Raw genomic sequence first — 13,485 nt, forward strand, 5'->3', positions numbered from 1 at the left:
CTCATCAAAATAGAATTTTGTATTCCCGTGACCCTTTTCTTTGCAGTAAAGATCATCACACAAGTTTCCTACCTCTATCTCATCAAAATAGAATTCTGTATTCCCGTGACCCTTTTCTTTGCAGTAAAGATCATCACACAAGTTTCCTACCTCTATCTCATCAAAATAGAATTCTGTATTCCCGTGACCCTTTTCTTTGCAGTAAAGATCATCACACAAGTTTCCTACCTCTATCTCATCAAAATAGAATTCTGTATTCCCGGATCCTTTTCCTTGCAATCATCACACAAGAAGTTTCCACCTTATCTGATCAGAATTGTTCCAGGACCCCTTTCCTTGCATGCACAGTAAAGATCTCAACAGTCTGATCAGAATTTAATTCTTAACCTCTCGGAGTGTGATCTGTGCTGCTATGGGGAAGACCAAGAAGAAAGGTGATCTGCTTTAATAGACTGATTTACATTAATACCACACAGTTATTCATTATGTGATGGCCCTCTATATAAAAGGTCGAAACCACTCCTTTTCTTTTAGGAAAGAGACTGGGCCAGCTGCCGTGTTGAGAGTTGTCCCCAGTGCGTGAACATTCTTCACGCTCCCACAAGAATGCAAACGTGCAAACGTCACAAATGCTCGTTCCACCGCCCACACGCTAACTATTGCAAGCCTTGAGTATATACACATCACTGGTGGTCTTTTATCGAGGTTAAAAGTAATATCACCCACGCATATTATGTACTTTGTGGTTTGTACTGATTGCATTCCAACGGGACAACTCTCAACACGGCAGATGGCCGCCAGTCTCTTTCCCCCAAAAAGGGAGTGGCTGCTCAAGTCTAGGTTACCCTATTACTTAGACTTTACCATTAGTAGAAATAAGGCCTACATGCATGGCTATTTTGGGTATTAAAGGATCAAATGCCGATTAGGTAATCACGTCTCATGTTACCCTAACACAGAGGGGGAGGGACTACCAGTGGCCGAGCGTATGATGATGACCGTGGCTGAGATAGTGAAGCTGTTGATACAAGCCCATCACGAAGGGAGGGACGTTAACCTCAACAAGTGAGTCCCATGGCAACACAGTGGTCACTGAGCCTGGGTTAGCAACACCACCGTGCACAGCGGTCACTAAGCCTGGGTAGCAACACCACCGTGCACAGCGGTCACTAAGCATGGTAGCAACACCACCGTGCATAGTGGTCACTAAGCCTGGGTTAGCAACACCACCGTGCACAGTGGTCACTAAGCCTGAGTAGCAACACCATCGTGCACAGTGGTCACTAAGCCTGGGTAGCAACACCACCGTGCACAGTGGTCACTAAGCCTGGGTAGCAACACCACCGTGCACAGTGGTCACTAAGCCTGGGTAGCAACACCACCGTGCACAGTGGTCACTAAGCCTGGGTAGTCTCATGAATCAGCCGCCCTTCCACGGAGGTCTGTCTGAGCACTTTAGTACAAACTTTTTTGACCAGGTTAGAATTCCGACCTAACCCAATCAGATCAAAATTAAGAATGACAAGAAGCGTATGCGTTCTATACAGTAGGACGCATTTATAGCTAGCGCTAGTCAGTCTAACTATGGATACTGTTAGCCGATCAAGGAGCTATAGTAAGTTGAGTTGACTGCACTATAGCTAGTCCTGTGCAACCTTTTTCTTTTTCTTTTAGGAACGTTCTTGGAGCAAGCCAAATAAAAATTCATAGATGCTAGTCAAGCGTTTGCGGTTGACCTTTTGCATGCGTTGGAAGTAATGGAATTCTTTTGGTTTTGACACTGACGTAGTGGACTAAAGTGCTCAGACTGAAAGGGCGGCTGATTCATGAGACTAAAGCCTAGACTCGCTGGCCACTCCCATCATCACTATCTTGAGGATTGGGACTGGTCAACTGCCAATCTGCGAGTTGTTCTTGTGGAATTTTAATTAGTTGTATGACATCATTTTGTGGTTTGTGCGGTTGACTAAAGTTGCGTAACTATCAGGTGAATGTGGGTTATGTCCCGTGGTTTATCTAATACAACATAAGACCCAGCCCAACTACAACGAATTACGTGGGCGAAATATGTCACATGACAGTGCTTCTGCACTGTGATTGGTCATTACCGATTTCGGTATAATGAGAACAACTCGCAGATTGACAGTTGACCAGTCCCAATCCTCAAGATAGTGATGATGGGAGTGGCCAGCGAGTCTAACTAAAGCCTGGGTAGCTTACACTCATACTTCAACTTGTAATAATTTTACACTTAGTGTTTGTACTTTGATCATCCTACAGACTCAAGGGTCAAGTGGCCAGCAAGTATGGACTCTCCTCTCAACCGCGACTGGTCGACATCATTGCAGCTGTTCCCCTGGCCCACAAGAAAACACTCCTCCCTAAACTGAAGGCCAAACCGATCCGCACTGCATCCGGTATCGCTGTGGTAGCAGTCATGTGCAAGCCTCATCGCTGCCCGCACATCACATTCACAGGCAACATCTGTGTGTGAGTAATTAGATTACACATACTCGTATAATTATGTGGCCTCAGAGATGATGAAAACATTTCCTCTTTAGGAGTTGTGGGCGTTGTGGGCACTTTAAGGTAATGTTTTTTCCAGGAAATTGTGTGAGCAATTAGTTCTTAGTCCTTTGAAGAATCAATGACCCAAAATGCAACAGCTGCTATGTTAGAGTGGGTGTTCTGACTACATGTTCCAATTATGTGTGGGACTGTTCTAAAATGTCCCTTAAGGACATTGTGTAAAGTAATTATCTCTATTCCCAATGCCCCACCCACCTCAGCTATTGCCCTGGGGGACCCGACTCTGACTTTGAGTACTCCACTCAGTCATATACTGGCTATGAGCCCACCTCCATGAGGGCTATCAGGGCACGCTACAATCCCTACCTTCAGGCAAAGCACAGAATCGAGCAGGTGCTAAAATTATGCAATAATAGGGAAAGGACTTTTATGAACGTACACGTATAGACAAGTTTTATGGGGTGCTGTTTTTGGTTAGTGGTGAAATATTCAATTGATGCTTGTAAGTCTTCAACTTGAGCCTTTGTGTGGACCGTATGTGTCATATATAATTATGAGAGGTGAATACCGTATAGCGCGAAATTTTCGAGGCACTTATATTTCGTGGATTGGCCTCTAAAAGTATTTTCGTTGCACAATGTTCGCGGAATGACTGCTTACCGGAAGCCACGCCTTTAAATCTTGCACGTTATAGCAGGTAAAGAACGATTTTCGTGGACTTAATTTTCGTGTAGGATTGCTACCCACGAAATCCACGAAAATTAAGCCCCTCGAAAATTTCGCGCTATACGGTAGCCAAAATTATGTTTAGTTGGCGGCGGTGGCTTAGCCTCGAATATGTTACTGTGGCCGTGAACCACTTGTCAATGACCTTAGCTATTACTCCACAAAACTGCTAGTTTTTAGCGTCTGTAGGGTGGGTGGTAGGTAAATTAGTGCTCTTGTTTTACCAGGCAGTTGCTGGCTCTAGTACTAACCTCAATATCAGGCCGCTCATGGTATCGAGGCTAGCACAGGAGCACAGGAGCACTTTAGCTAAGGTCAAGTTGTTCTATTATTTACGGTTGCCTTAACATATTCGAGGCTAAGCCGCCATCACCAACTAAACACTGCCACCATCTTTGAAGCTAAGCCGCCGCCTCCTAATACAGATCATACAGTCACATTTTGCAGTATTCACCCCTCATACTAATAGGACGTATTCCTTGCAGTTGAAGCAGCTGGGTCACTCTGTAGACAAGGTGGAGTACATTGTAATGGGCGGGACCTTCATGGCGTTGGATGATGAGTACAAGGACTTCTTCATCCGGAATCTCCATGACGCTCTCTCTGGCCACACCAGCAGCTGCGTCGACGAGGCTGTCAGGTAAAGCAATGTGTCATTAGCTTACAACTATGAGAAGGAATCTTTGAGAACCTTGAAAATTGAGTTTGAAATGAGACCCATTTCATAAGTACATTGTATTCTGTAGCTGTCATATTGTCCAGGTCGAAGACATTATGTGTTCATGTACACAGTAATACGGATGTCATACAAGGTTTATTTCGGGAATTTGTCCAATGGGGGTTTCCAAGTATATTTATAGTCAGCATGCTCGTTTAAGGAGGTGCAAGTACCGTCATTTGCTTACTCCAAGTGGGTGACAGAACATTTCAAGCGGGTCGAAAATAACCAGCACTGAAATAAACTCTGTCATGTATGTATACCATTTTAGATATTCTGAGAAAAGCAAGACCAAGTGTATTGGGATCACCATAGAAACAAGACCTGACTACTGTCTAAAGAAGCATCTCAGGTATGAAAGTGCACACTACCGTATTACTAAAATATTTTGCTGGTAAAAAACCTTCGCCAATGAGCCAAATCAGCAAAAAATTTCACCCTTAGCTATCTAAATATTGCGTTCTGGCAAGGATCGTGTTTACTTGGTTTTGCGATTTTATTGTTGCGAATTGATCAACCCTCGCAAAGTGCACATATTTTTGATGCTCGCAAAACATTCTAGTAATACAGTATTTGTACCACCTCCCCCTCCCAAACAGTCAGATGCTGACATATGGTTGTACTAGACTGGAGGTGGGAGTGCAGAGTGTGTACGAGGACGTTGCCAGGGATACAAATAGAGGCCACACTGTGAAGGCTGTATGTGAGTCATTCCAGCTGGCCAAGGACGCAGGGTTCAAGGTGGTAGCTCACATGATGCCCGACCTCCCAAATGTCAGCTTCGAGAGAGACATAGAGGGATTTATTGTGAGTGTACATGTACTACTGCTATTGAGAATTTGTTGCCTGAATCTAAAATATCAGGTTTGATATTATTAACCCGAGGCGCGCCACAGGTTATAGTAGTCGGTCAGTCTGTCTGTCTGTCTGTCTATGTATTCTGAGTTTACTCACCTGGATGCGATAGCACTGTGTTTATACCATGGATGCCTCAACACAACAAGGTAGTAGTTATAAATTTGGCAGATTTTAATGTTAAAGCTTCGTTGTCGAATAAAAAGCATTTTTTGAGGGCTGAGAAGTAACACAAAAATTAAAATCGGGATAAACTCCCACGCACTGGTAATTTCACATGCAAAGCTATTGGTGGGTGTGATTTCCTGGTATTGAACCGCGAATATTAGAACCCACGAACATTTTTGCTGAGGGCTCTGAAGCCAAATAGCGAAAATTTGCACCCGCGAAAAGTTCCCGCTATACGGAAAATTTTTGATGCATGTACTTTTAAATTGACAGACACTCCTTCAATATCCTTTTACAATAATAGTAACATTAAGGTACTTTGTTCCTGCATCCGGGTGAGTAAACTCAGAATACACAGACAGACAGACAGACAGACAGACAGACTGACCGACTACTATAACCCGTGGCGCCTCTGGGTTAATAATATAAATTTCCCTCTATCCCGTAGTCATTACATTGGAATGCTGCCAGCCACAACAGATGTTAAAGTTGTTGTAATTAGTGATCTCAATCGCAGGCCTCCCACCCTTGACCTAAAACTACCGTACCAATAAACTGCTTGTTGTACTCATTGCCGAATACGAGTTGACACAATCCTTTTTATCTCCAGGAATTTTTCGAGAACCCTGCGTTTCGGGCTGATGGTCTAAAGATCTATCCCACCCTCGTCATCAGAGGCACAGGTGTGGACAATCTGTTGATTATGTTTGACTGTCGTTGCTAACGTTTCCTCGTTGGTTTCCAGGACTGTACGAGCTATGGAAAACTGGTCGCTATAAGAGTTATCCACCTGCTCTGCTTATCGACCTGGTTGCTAGGATACTTGCTCTAGTGCCCCCGTGGACGAGAGTGTATCGTGTGCAACGGTAGGATTCCCCCTCAATGTGTAGTCAGGGTTGTGTGTGTAGTTCTGAGAGCCTGTGCTTGTACCGTATAGCGGGTAATTTTCTGGGGTCAATTCGTGGTTGAGCAATGTTTAGTCAGTTCATGTCGTGCCTGCGTGTGCACTGCAGGTAGAGGTGGTCGCTTCATTCGTGTCGTGCCTGCGTGTGCACTGCAGGTAGAGGTGGTCGCTTCATTCGTGTCGTGCCTGCGTGCACTGCAGGTAGAGGTGGTCGCTTCATTCGTGTCGTGCCTGCGTGCACTGCAGGTAGAGGTGGTCGCTTCATTCGTGTCGTGCCTGCGTGTGCACTGCAGGTAGAGGTAGTCGCTTCATTCGTGTCGTGCCTGCGTGCACTGCAGGTAGAGGTGGTCGCTTCATTCTTGTCCTGCCTGCGTGTGCACTGCAGGTAGAGGTGGTCGCTTCATTTGTGTCGTGCCTGCGTGCACTGCAGGTAGAGGTGGTCGCTTCATTCGTGTCGTGCCTGCGTGTGCACTGCAGGTAGAGGTGGTCGCTTCATTCGTGTCGTGCCTGCGTGCACTGCAGGTAGAGGTGGTCGCTTCATTCGTGTCGTGCCTGCGTGCACTGCAGGTAGAGGCGGTCGCTTCATTTGTGTCGTGCCTGCCTGTGCACTGCAGGTAGAGGCGGTCGCTTCATTCGTGTCGTGCCTGCGTGTGCACTGCAGGTAGAGGTGGTCGCTTCATTCGTGTCGTGCCTGCGTGTGCACTGCAGGTAGAGGTGGTCGCTTCATTCGTGTTCATGCTTAGGGATTCAACCAAATAAACCACAAATGTTTGCTCTCTCCCCCCCCCCCCCCCCGAAAATTACCCGCTACATGTATACAGTATATTCAGTATGTACAGTATATTAATCTACTGTTAGTAGCTCTCAGCATCTTTCTTTAGGGCTTTATATTACCCCCCTCCAGTGACATCCCCATGCCGTTGGTGACATCAGGAGTAGAGCATGGTAACCTCAGAGAGCTGGCTCTGGCACGCATGAATGACCTCGGTACTCATTGCCGTGACGTCAGAACCAGGGAGGTAGGCATCCAGGAGATCCATCACAAGGTCCGGCCCTACGAGGTAAGGGTGGCTATTATATGGCTAAAAGATTGTTCAAAATACGTGCTGCAGGTGGAACTGATACGAAGAGACTACGTAGCTAATGGTGGATGGGAGACCTTCCTCTCCTACGAGGATCCTCGGCAAGGTGACCACACCCACTCCCGTGTGGCGAGTGTACTTTAATATAAATGTTTTTTGACAGATATTTTGGTTGGACTACTACGGCTGAGAAAGTGTTCCCCCGACACTTTCAGACCAGAGCTAAAGGGAGGCGTGTCCATTGTGCGAGAGCTACATGTGTATCCTCTATATCGTGTTTGGTGTAAATGTGTGTAGTTAGTGAATTTGTGTTATTGTTTGTGGATACGTGGTGAGCAGTTTATGTTGTCGTCATCTTAACTTTACAACCAGGTATGGCAGTGTGGTTCCAGTGAGTGCCCGTGACCCGTCCAAGTTCCAACATCAAGGGTTCGGGATGCTCTTAATGGAAGAGGCTGAGAGAATAGCTTTTGAGGAGCATGGCTCCTACAAGATTGCTGTCATTTCAGGTACTCCCCCTCATGCCCCTCATGTACAAATGCACAAATGCATGCACACCTTCACCACACGCCCACACACCGTACTCTCCCTCATGTACAAATGCATGCACACTTTCACCACACACCCACACACCGTACTCTCCCTCATGTACAAATGCATGCACACCTTCACCACACACCCACACACCGTACTCTCCCTCATGTACAAATGCATGCACACTTTCACCACACGCCCACACACCGTACTCTCCCTCATGTACAATCTTTAATTGCATCCTTCCTCTTTCCAACACACACCCAACAAATTAAATTATACTCCCTCTCAAATTAATCCCCTTACTTGTGTGTGAATGTGTGTTTTGTCTGGACATTCACACGCACCCATTTATATCACTCTTCCCATGCACCCACCCAACTACCCACCCACATGTACAGGAGTAGGGACAAGAAACTACTACAGAAAAATTGGATACGAACTGGATGGACCTTACATGTCTAAGATTCTTTTATGATTATTCATGGTATGTGACACATTTTGATTGTCCTGTGCAGACAGTGAATTTATCAAACAATGAAATTCAACATACATGACAATTCAGTTCTCGGTAAACCTGTGCATTATTGCTGTATCACAAACAGTCAGTATAATATTATGCTACACATACATGTATGTGTGAGTTTACGAACATTGGCACTCAAACATCAGAGAGTGACCGTTAGCATGAGGGCCACTGTATGGGCCAGGCCTGCTCCCTCTTCCGCCCTCCTCCCATGGCCTTCCTCAGTCTCTTGCTCAGTGGAGGTTTGCATTCCTGCTGACACGAAGCACTCGGTAGGTTCAGGGGAACGTCTGTGGGTAGGGTGGAGTAACACATATATACAACCTCCCCAAAACTACGATCGTTATGCATTTCACACATGGACAAATGTCGAGTAATAAGATAAAGTAGCTAGAAAAAGTGCTAGTTAAAAATAAAAATAAACTTAACGGTTTTGTGTTTATCAAAACAGAAAATCGGAATTTCTCACCAAATGGGCCTGGCTTGTACCCACTATACTTTAGAATAGTAGGACCAACTGAACTGAGCCCAAAGAACTGGACCGGTGTGCGTTGGTCGTCCTGAGCGGTCCAGTATCCGTAGCATGGCTTCTCTGGGTCACTGGTTCCCGGGAACCACCAGGCATCACACTCCGTGTCCTGTAGGCAGACCACTTAATTTATTATCAGTGCATGATAATGTGGCACTTCTTACCCAAATCTGTTGCGTCCCATTGTACTGACAATTCTTCATCCAGTCAGGAGGAACTGCTGCCAACCCCTAGCCAACCACACATGATATAAAAACAAATTTCCAATAATTAAGTAACACGACTCTAAACCAACCTCCTCAAACAGACAGCACTGGTAATCGTCCCAACTAAGAGCTGTGTGGTTAACGAAGTACATACTGCCCTGTGTGGCTAAAAAGGTGCAGGTGTAGTTGTTTTTATCTGGCGACCCAGTGTCAAACAGAGGAAGGCACCAGTCTATGTAGTCTGCTCGAAATGTCTGCATTGTGTACAGAGTTATACTGATATGTGTACTTTGTACATGATTTGTTGGGGGAGGGGCTGGTTGAGCTACATGTACGTATTTCAACTCATCAACATTATACAGCTAAAGAGCCTAAGCTATACATGTATTTCAACCATCAACATTATAATGATTGTACAGCTAAATAGCTTTAGCTCCCAGCTAACTTTTTGAGTATAGTTGTAGTACATAGCTCCTATTGATTGCCAATTGCCATACTGCTCCACATAGATAGTTAGCTGTACAGAGAACTGATCTGGCCAGGAAGGCACTGGTGGACTTGAGGCAGCTGCTGTATCTTGGTTACCTAACCCCAGTAGGAGCAAACAGCACAGGAGTATCTCAACACAAGACGTCATCCTTGAGTCTAACATCATCGCATCCCAGAGTGCAGTGTGAGATCATCCGGGGCCACGTACTTATGGCTACAAGAGTGCATGACTACATCCGCTTTGCCTTTGACTCCCTCCCTTGTATATAACAGCACAGTGCATGCATGAATAGTAAAATCACCACAACAGCACAGATTTGATCGAGATGGTGACTGATTTCCTGTTTGTGTGTATCACTTTTAGTCTTGCTTGTATTGGGCATAGCCAAGAATGCAAGAAACATGTCGACTTCCCACTCTATTACTGTGATCCTCAAAATCGTGAGTTGTGTTTTTTTTTAGTTATTATTCATTGCGATTTTCTCGAGCGTGGGACCCCTGGCGGAGAAGTTAACTGCAGACTAGACCTAATCATAGATGATACAGTACTATACTGACGTCGAACTATATCATCTATATATTCGTACTGACGTCAGTACTGTATCATCTACGAATGGATGATCCTACCACTCGTACCATAGTCTTATAATACGCAAATGTGCCTCGGCAGCTCAAGATAGTCGGGTGCCGCCGCCCTACCGTTACACAGAAGGAGGTCAAGCCTATCCACAGTTTTTGTTCTGCTAGCTGGTAGAGGGCGGCATCGCCCGACTAAAGTCTACTAGCTCGATCTCTGTAATGCCATAATTATACACTATGCATTAATACAGTACTTTATGACTACTCCTCTGACTTGAATGGAAGAGTTGAGTTGAATTGTTCTAAAGACGAACGAAGTATTGAGGCCATGTTCAAATCAGACGACGTTGATCTTAGAAACAGCGATTCAGCATTTATTTTGAACTGTTCTAATGAAACACATTTTGAGGTAAGTGGAGTTTACAAACTGTTTGACTTTTAGCCTTTAATATCTTTGCTCAACACAGATCTCTAGTTACTGCCGTTCAGTTGTAATTTTGGACTCGAATAAACCGGTAAACATTTCTTTTCATTTGTTGGGAGCTGTATCCTGTACTGTTTTTGGCTGCTACTCGTACTTTCAAGATTTTTATAGTCTTAATAGCACAGGTCAAAACTGCTATTTCCCAGAAATTGGAGACAACACACCATCAGAAACGGCAATTGCGTCTACATCATCAGTACAATTGGTTATGCCTACAAGCGCAACAGTCGCACCTATTGTCAGTGTTACGAGTCTTAGAGTTACCACGACAACACTATCTAAAATTGGAGGCACACCATCAGTAGGGGCAATTGCGTCTACATCATCATCAGTACCTACACATGAAACAGTCACACTGGTTACTGACATGGTAGCACTATATACATTGATGGTAATCTTCATTGTTGTGATATTGACTGTCTGTATGATCGGGATTTTGAGTGCTGCAAGGTGGAGAAAAAACAAGTAAGTGAATCTATATGATTATATGGACAGCCATGACTCCAGACCTTCTGTACTCTGTGTAAATTACTTGTTATGCCTTGGTGCGCATGCGCAAGCGAGGTATGCGGTAGTGTGTTTGTGTGTGTGTTGGTGTGTGTGTGTGTCTGTGTGTGTAGACTCCTACAGCTGCTCAAGGATCAATCAAGTGCAAGTAAGAGTTTCTATAGGCTTTTAGTCATGTTACTTGGATTTTAATTCGTGGATTTGAAAAATAATGCTTCGTTCTCGAGTTATGCCTAGTTTTGCTTACTTGGAATGCCATTGCAGCCTTTTCAGAAGATTTCTGCTCTACTTAGTAGTTAACTCTGCACTAGAATATTAGCTATTGGTAGCTGCAAGAGTGAGAAAAGAGCTGCAAAGCTCTGCTGATGCAGCCATTAATTTTAGACTTGAACTTTGGCATTGATCGTTTTTAACAACAATCATGGTCGATCATTACCCACTCTTTGCTGGATTCTGCCTGCATGCACCTAATGTAGCCTCGAGACCAGCTGTTCGTTATCTGAAAGAACGTCTGGTCAAGTTCCAATGTAGCACATGTTCTATGGTCCAGGAATTTCTTGGACCGGTAATTGCCCGCACAAGGTGTATTACCCATGAATATCATTATGATGCTATAAAACGCTGACTCAGCTAGACAAGTTGCACATTAGAACTTGACCAGGCGTTCTTTCAGATAACGAACGGCTGGTCTCGAGGCTACACCTAATGCATGATATATAGGTTGTGTATAAAGGCTATTAGTAGCTTTATGTTATGTAGCTTTGGCATCTCCACCGAGGCACCAGCACCAGCGGTGCTTTCATTAATTATTTAAGGTCTACCATTTACATTTTGTTCTTTATGTCATATAGGTTTATGTTGAATCTTAGGACTGGGTATGGCCTTCAAGCAAATGTGAAACAGGTTTATAAGCCTATCACCGATGCCATGCTAAATATGAAGCTTCCGACTGCTACCTCTACCCTCACCATCTTTGATCCATTCAACTATAATAGCAGCTCAGAATCAGTCGGCACAGAAAACTCGAGGAGTGACTTTGACCTAAACCATGACATCAGAAACCAGGTTGAGGCTATGATTATAGCTGCTCACAATGAGAGTGTGGGCTCTTCCTATCAAACAGAAGCACAAGGCAATGAGCTTTACATATCTTCACAATCTATCGATTATCTCAGAAATGGACAAGAATTTTCCACACAGAAATGGAAAAGCGATCACGACATTAATACAGCAGCGACAACATACATTCAAGCACTTACAACACATGTCAGTGAACCTTATCTCATACATAAAAAAGACAAGCCTGAAAATTCAAAATCACAAGACTATGTGACTGCTCTACGCTACACCAGCAACGAGGCTCTTTCAGAGAACGATTGCTCTCTATTGGAGGACTACCCCTTCAACAATGGTCATCAGCTGTCGAGCCATTCTTTCAGTAATGGTATCACCAGGAGTGTCAGTAGTCAAAATATGAGTAATCTATCAAATGGACATGGCTATGTTTATGTGTAAATATTATGCCTGTGTAAACGTATATTGAATAGTGCCGACAGTGATGACGCACATAAATTGGTTCCACGTTTTCTACAGCAGTTTTTTTGTCCCAAACTTGCTGATTCAACACATACAAATTCATTTACAAGTTCTAGGTCTGTGAAAATTAATGGTCTGTGATGAACTTATGAACATCTTCACTTAGGCCAAGCATAATAATGTTTCACAGACTTTCATCAACAATTTATGGACCAGGCAGGCCAGTAAAGGGAGAATGAGTGAGTTTAGACTCTGTTAGGCTTCCCAAACGGTACTTGTAAGTTGTGGTGGTGAGTAGTTGTACTTAGATGTATCTCAAGATTGGAACATTTCTAAGAAATTGTGCTGATACCATTGTATAGGTAAAAGAATAAGCTACAACATGATTCAAAAATATTTCCCCAAAAGTTGTTGTAGTGGGAAATAATTTTAGGAGATAATGGGGGTGATTGTAAAAAAATGTACGTAACATCAATTATCTCTGGAACTAAAGTATTTTTGGAAAAATTTTTCTTATCAAAAGTTAAACAATTTATTCAAGCTTACTCCGTATAATTTTTAGACCTTAGCCGTGAGATTTTCTTCAAATCTCTCCCTAACCGAAACGGCACTAAAAACTAGCAATTTTGAGCACTGCGGAGGATGTGTAGATATTTAAGTAACATCGAATCTTTCATAAGATAGCCAAACTATCTCTAGATGTTGTGACAAAGTTCCAAACCTTAGCCGGAAACCGTTGGCCTTTTCTCTCCCTAACTGATTACCCACTATAACAATTGGGTACTGTTTTATTAATCACCACAAACCCACCACCTTATGTTGTCATGGAAACAATTTTGGATATGTTGTAGCTTATTCATTCGCCTACACAATGGTATCAGCAGATTTTCTTAGAAATGTTCTAATCATAAGATATTTACATTTAAGTACAACTACTCACACATTTTTGGTATTCTACTCTTTAGACTGGATGCACTGTAAGCCTATAGTAGGTGATTGTGGGGTTTATTTTTTATTTTCACGAAGAGACCGGCTTGCATCTGTGAAACATGTAATTAAGCTTGGCCTTACCAAATACATACATACAGACAGACAAAATTTCAACGTTGAGCA

General features: G+C 43.7%; 3 protein-coding genes across 4 annotated transcripts; 2 read left to right on the forward strand and 1 right to left on the reverse strand.

Moving 5' to 3' along the window:
• Positions 1–129: 129 nt before the first annotated feature.
• On the forward strand, positions 130–8,068 carry LOC135331060 (elongator complex protein 3). 2 transcript variants are annotated; one of them, XM_064526096.1, is made up of 15 exons: positions 130–434; positions 535–705; positions 960–1,065; positions 2,281–2,490; positions 2,790–2,922; positions 3,741–3,895; positions 4,245–4,325; positions 4,573–4,780; positions 5,607–5,679; positions 5,742–5,862; positions 6,805–6,961; positions 7,013–7,088; positions 7,146–7,242; positions 7,355–7,491; positions 7,918–8,068. In XM_064526096.1, exons 3-15 carry the CDS (start codon positions 989–991, stop codon positions 7,992–7,994), a joined length of 1,602 nt encoding a protein of 533 aa, XP_064382166.1. In that variant the 5' UTR covers positions 130–434; positions 535–705; positions 960–988; the 3' UTR covers positions 7,995–8,068. The 2 variants fall into 2 exon arrangements, with proteins under 2 accessions (XP_064382166.1, XP_064382165.1); XM_064526095.1 differs by lacking the exon at positions 535–705 and having other exon boundaries at positions 133–434.
• LOC135331068 (uncharacterized) lies at positions 8,016–9,432 on the reverse strand. Its single transcript, XM_064526106.1, has 5 exons — positions 9,223–9,432; positions 8,867–9,031; positions 8,736–8,801; positions 8,512–8,680; positions 8,016–8,332 (listed from the first exon to the last, which is right to left on the reverse strand). The coding sequence occupies exons 1-5, from the start codon at positions 9,430–9,432 to the stop codon at positions 8,199–8,201; spliced, it is 744 nt and encodes a 247-aa protein (XP_064382176.1). The 3' UTR covers positions 8,016–8,198.
• A 103-nt stretch (positions 9,433–9,535) lies between these two features.
• Positions 9,536–12,482, forward strand: LOC135331062 (uncharacterized). Its single transcript, XM_064526097.1, has 4 exons — positions 9,536–9,707; positions 10,097–10,254; positions 10,313–10,794; positions 11,688–12,482. The coding sequence occupies exons 1-4, from the start codon at positions 9,593–9,595 to the stop codon at positions 12,349–12,351; spliced, it is 1,419 nt and encodes a 472-aa protein (XP_064382167.1). The 5' UTR covers positions 9,536–9,592; the 3' UTR covers positions 12,352–12,482.
• Positions 12,483–13,485: the final 1,003 nt, after the last annotated feature.

This window comes from Halichondria panicea, chromosome 2 (assembly GCF_963675165.1).
Source record: "Halichondria panicea chromosome 2, odHalPani1.1, whole genome shotgun sequence".
Lineage (NCBI taxonomy): Eukaryota > Metazoa > Porifera > Demospongiae > Suberitida > Halichondriidae > Halichondria > Halichondria panicea.

Bases quoted from the DNA above. Each gene is read 5' to 3' on its own strand.
- LOC135331060 (XM_064526095.1), top strand. From the start codon at position 413: ATGGGGAAGACCAAGAAGAAAG. The intron at 435-959 runs GTGATCTGCTTT...ACCCTAACACAG, and splicing joins GGGGAAGACCAAGAAGAAAG to AGGGGGAGGGACTACCAGTG. The intron at 4,781-5,606 runs GTGAGTGTACAT...TTTTATCTCCAG, and splicing joins GAGACATAGAGGGATTTATT to GAATTTTTCGAGAACCCTGC.
- LOC135331068 (XM_064526106.1), bottom strand. From the start codon at position 9,432: ATGATGTTAGACTCAAGGATGACGTCTTGTGTTGAGATACTCCTGTGC. The intron at 9,032-9,222 runs GTTAGCTGGGAG...TACACAATGCAG, and splicing joins ACTACAACTATACTCAAAAA to ACATTTCGAGCAGACTACAT. The intron at 8,802-8,866 runs GTTGGTTTAGAG...GTGGTTGGCTAG, and splicing joins AGTGCTGTCTGTTTGAGGAG to GGGTTGGCAGCAGTTCCTCC.
- LOC135331062 (XM_064526097.1), top strand. From the start codon at position 9,593: ATGGTGACTGATTTCCTGTTTGTGTGTATCACTTTTAGTCTTGCTTGT. The intron at 9,708-10,096 runs GTGAGTTGTGTT...GCATTAATACAG, and splicing joins TTACTGTGATCCTCAAAATC to TACTTTATGACTACTCCTCT. The intron at 10,255-10,312 runs GTAAGTGGAGTT...TGCTCAACACAG, and splicing joins CTAATGAAACACATTTTGAG to ATCTCTAGTTACTGCCGTTC.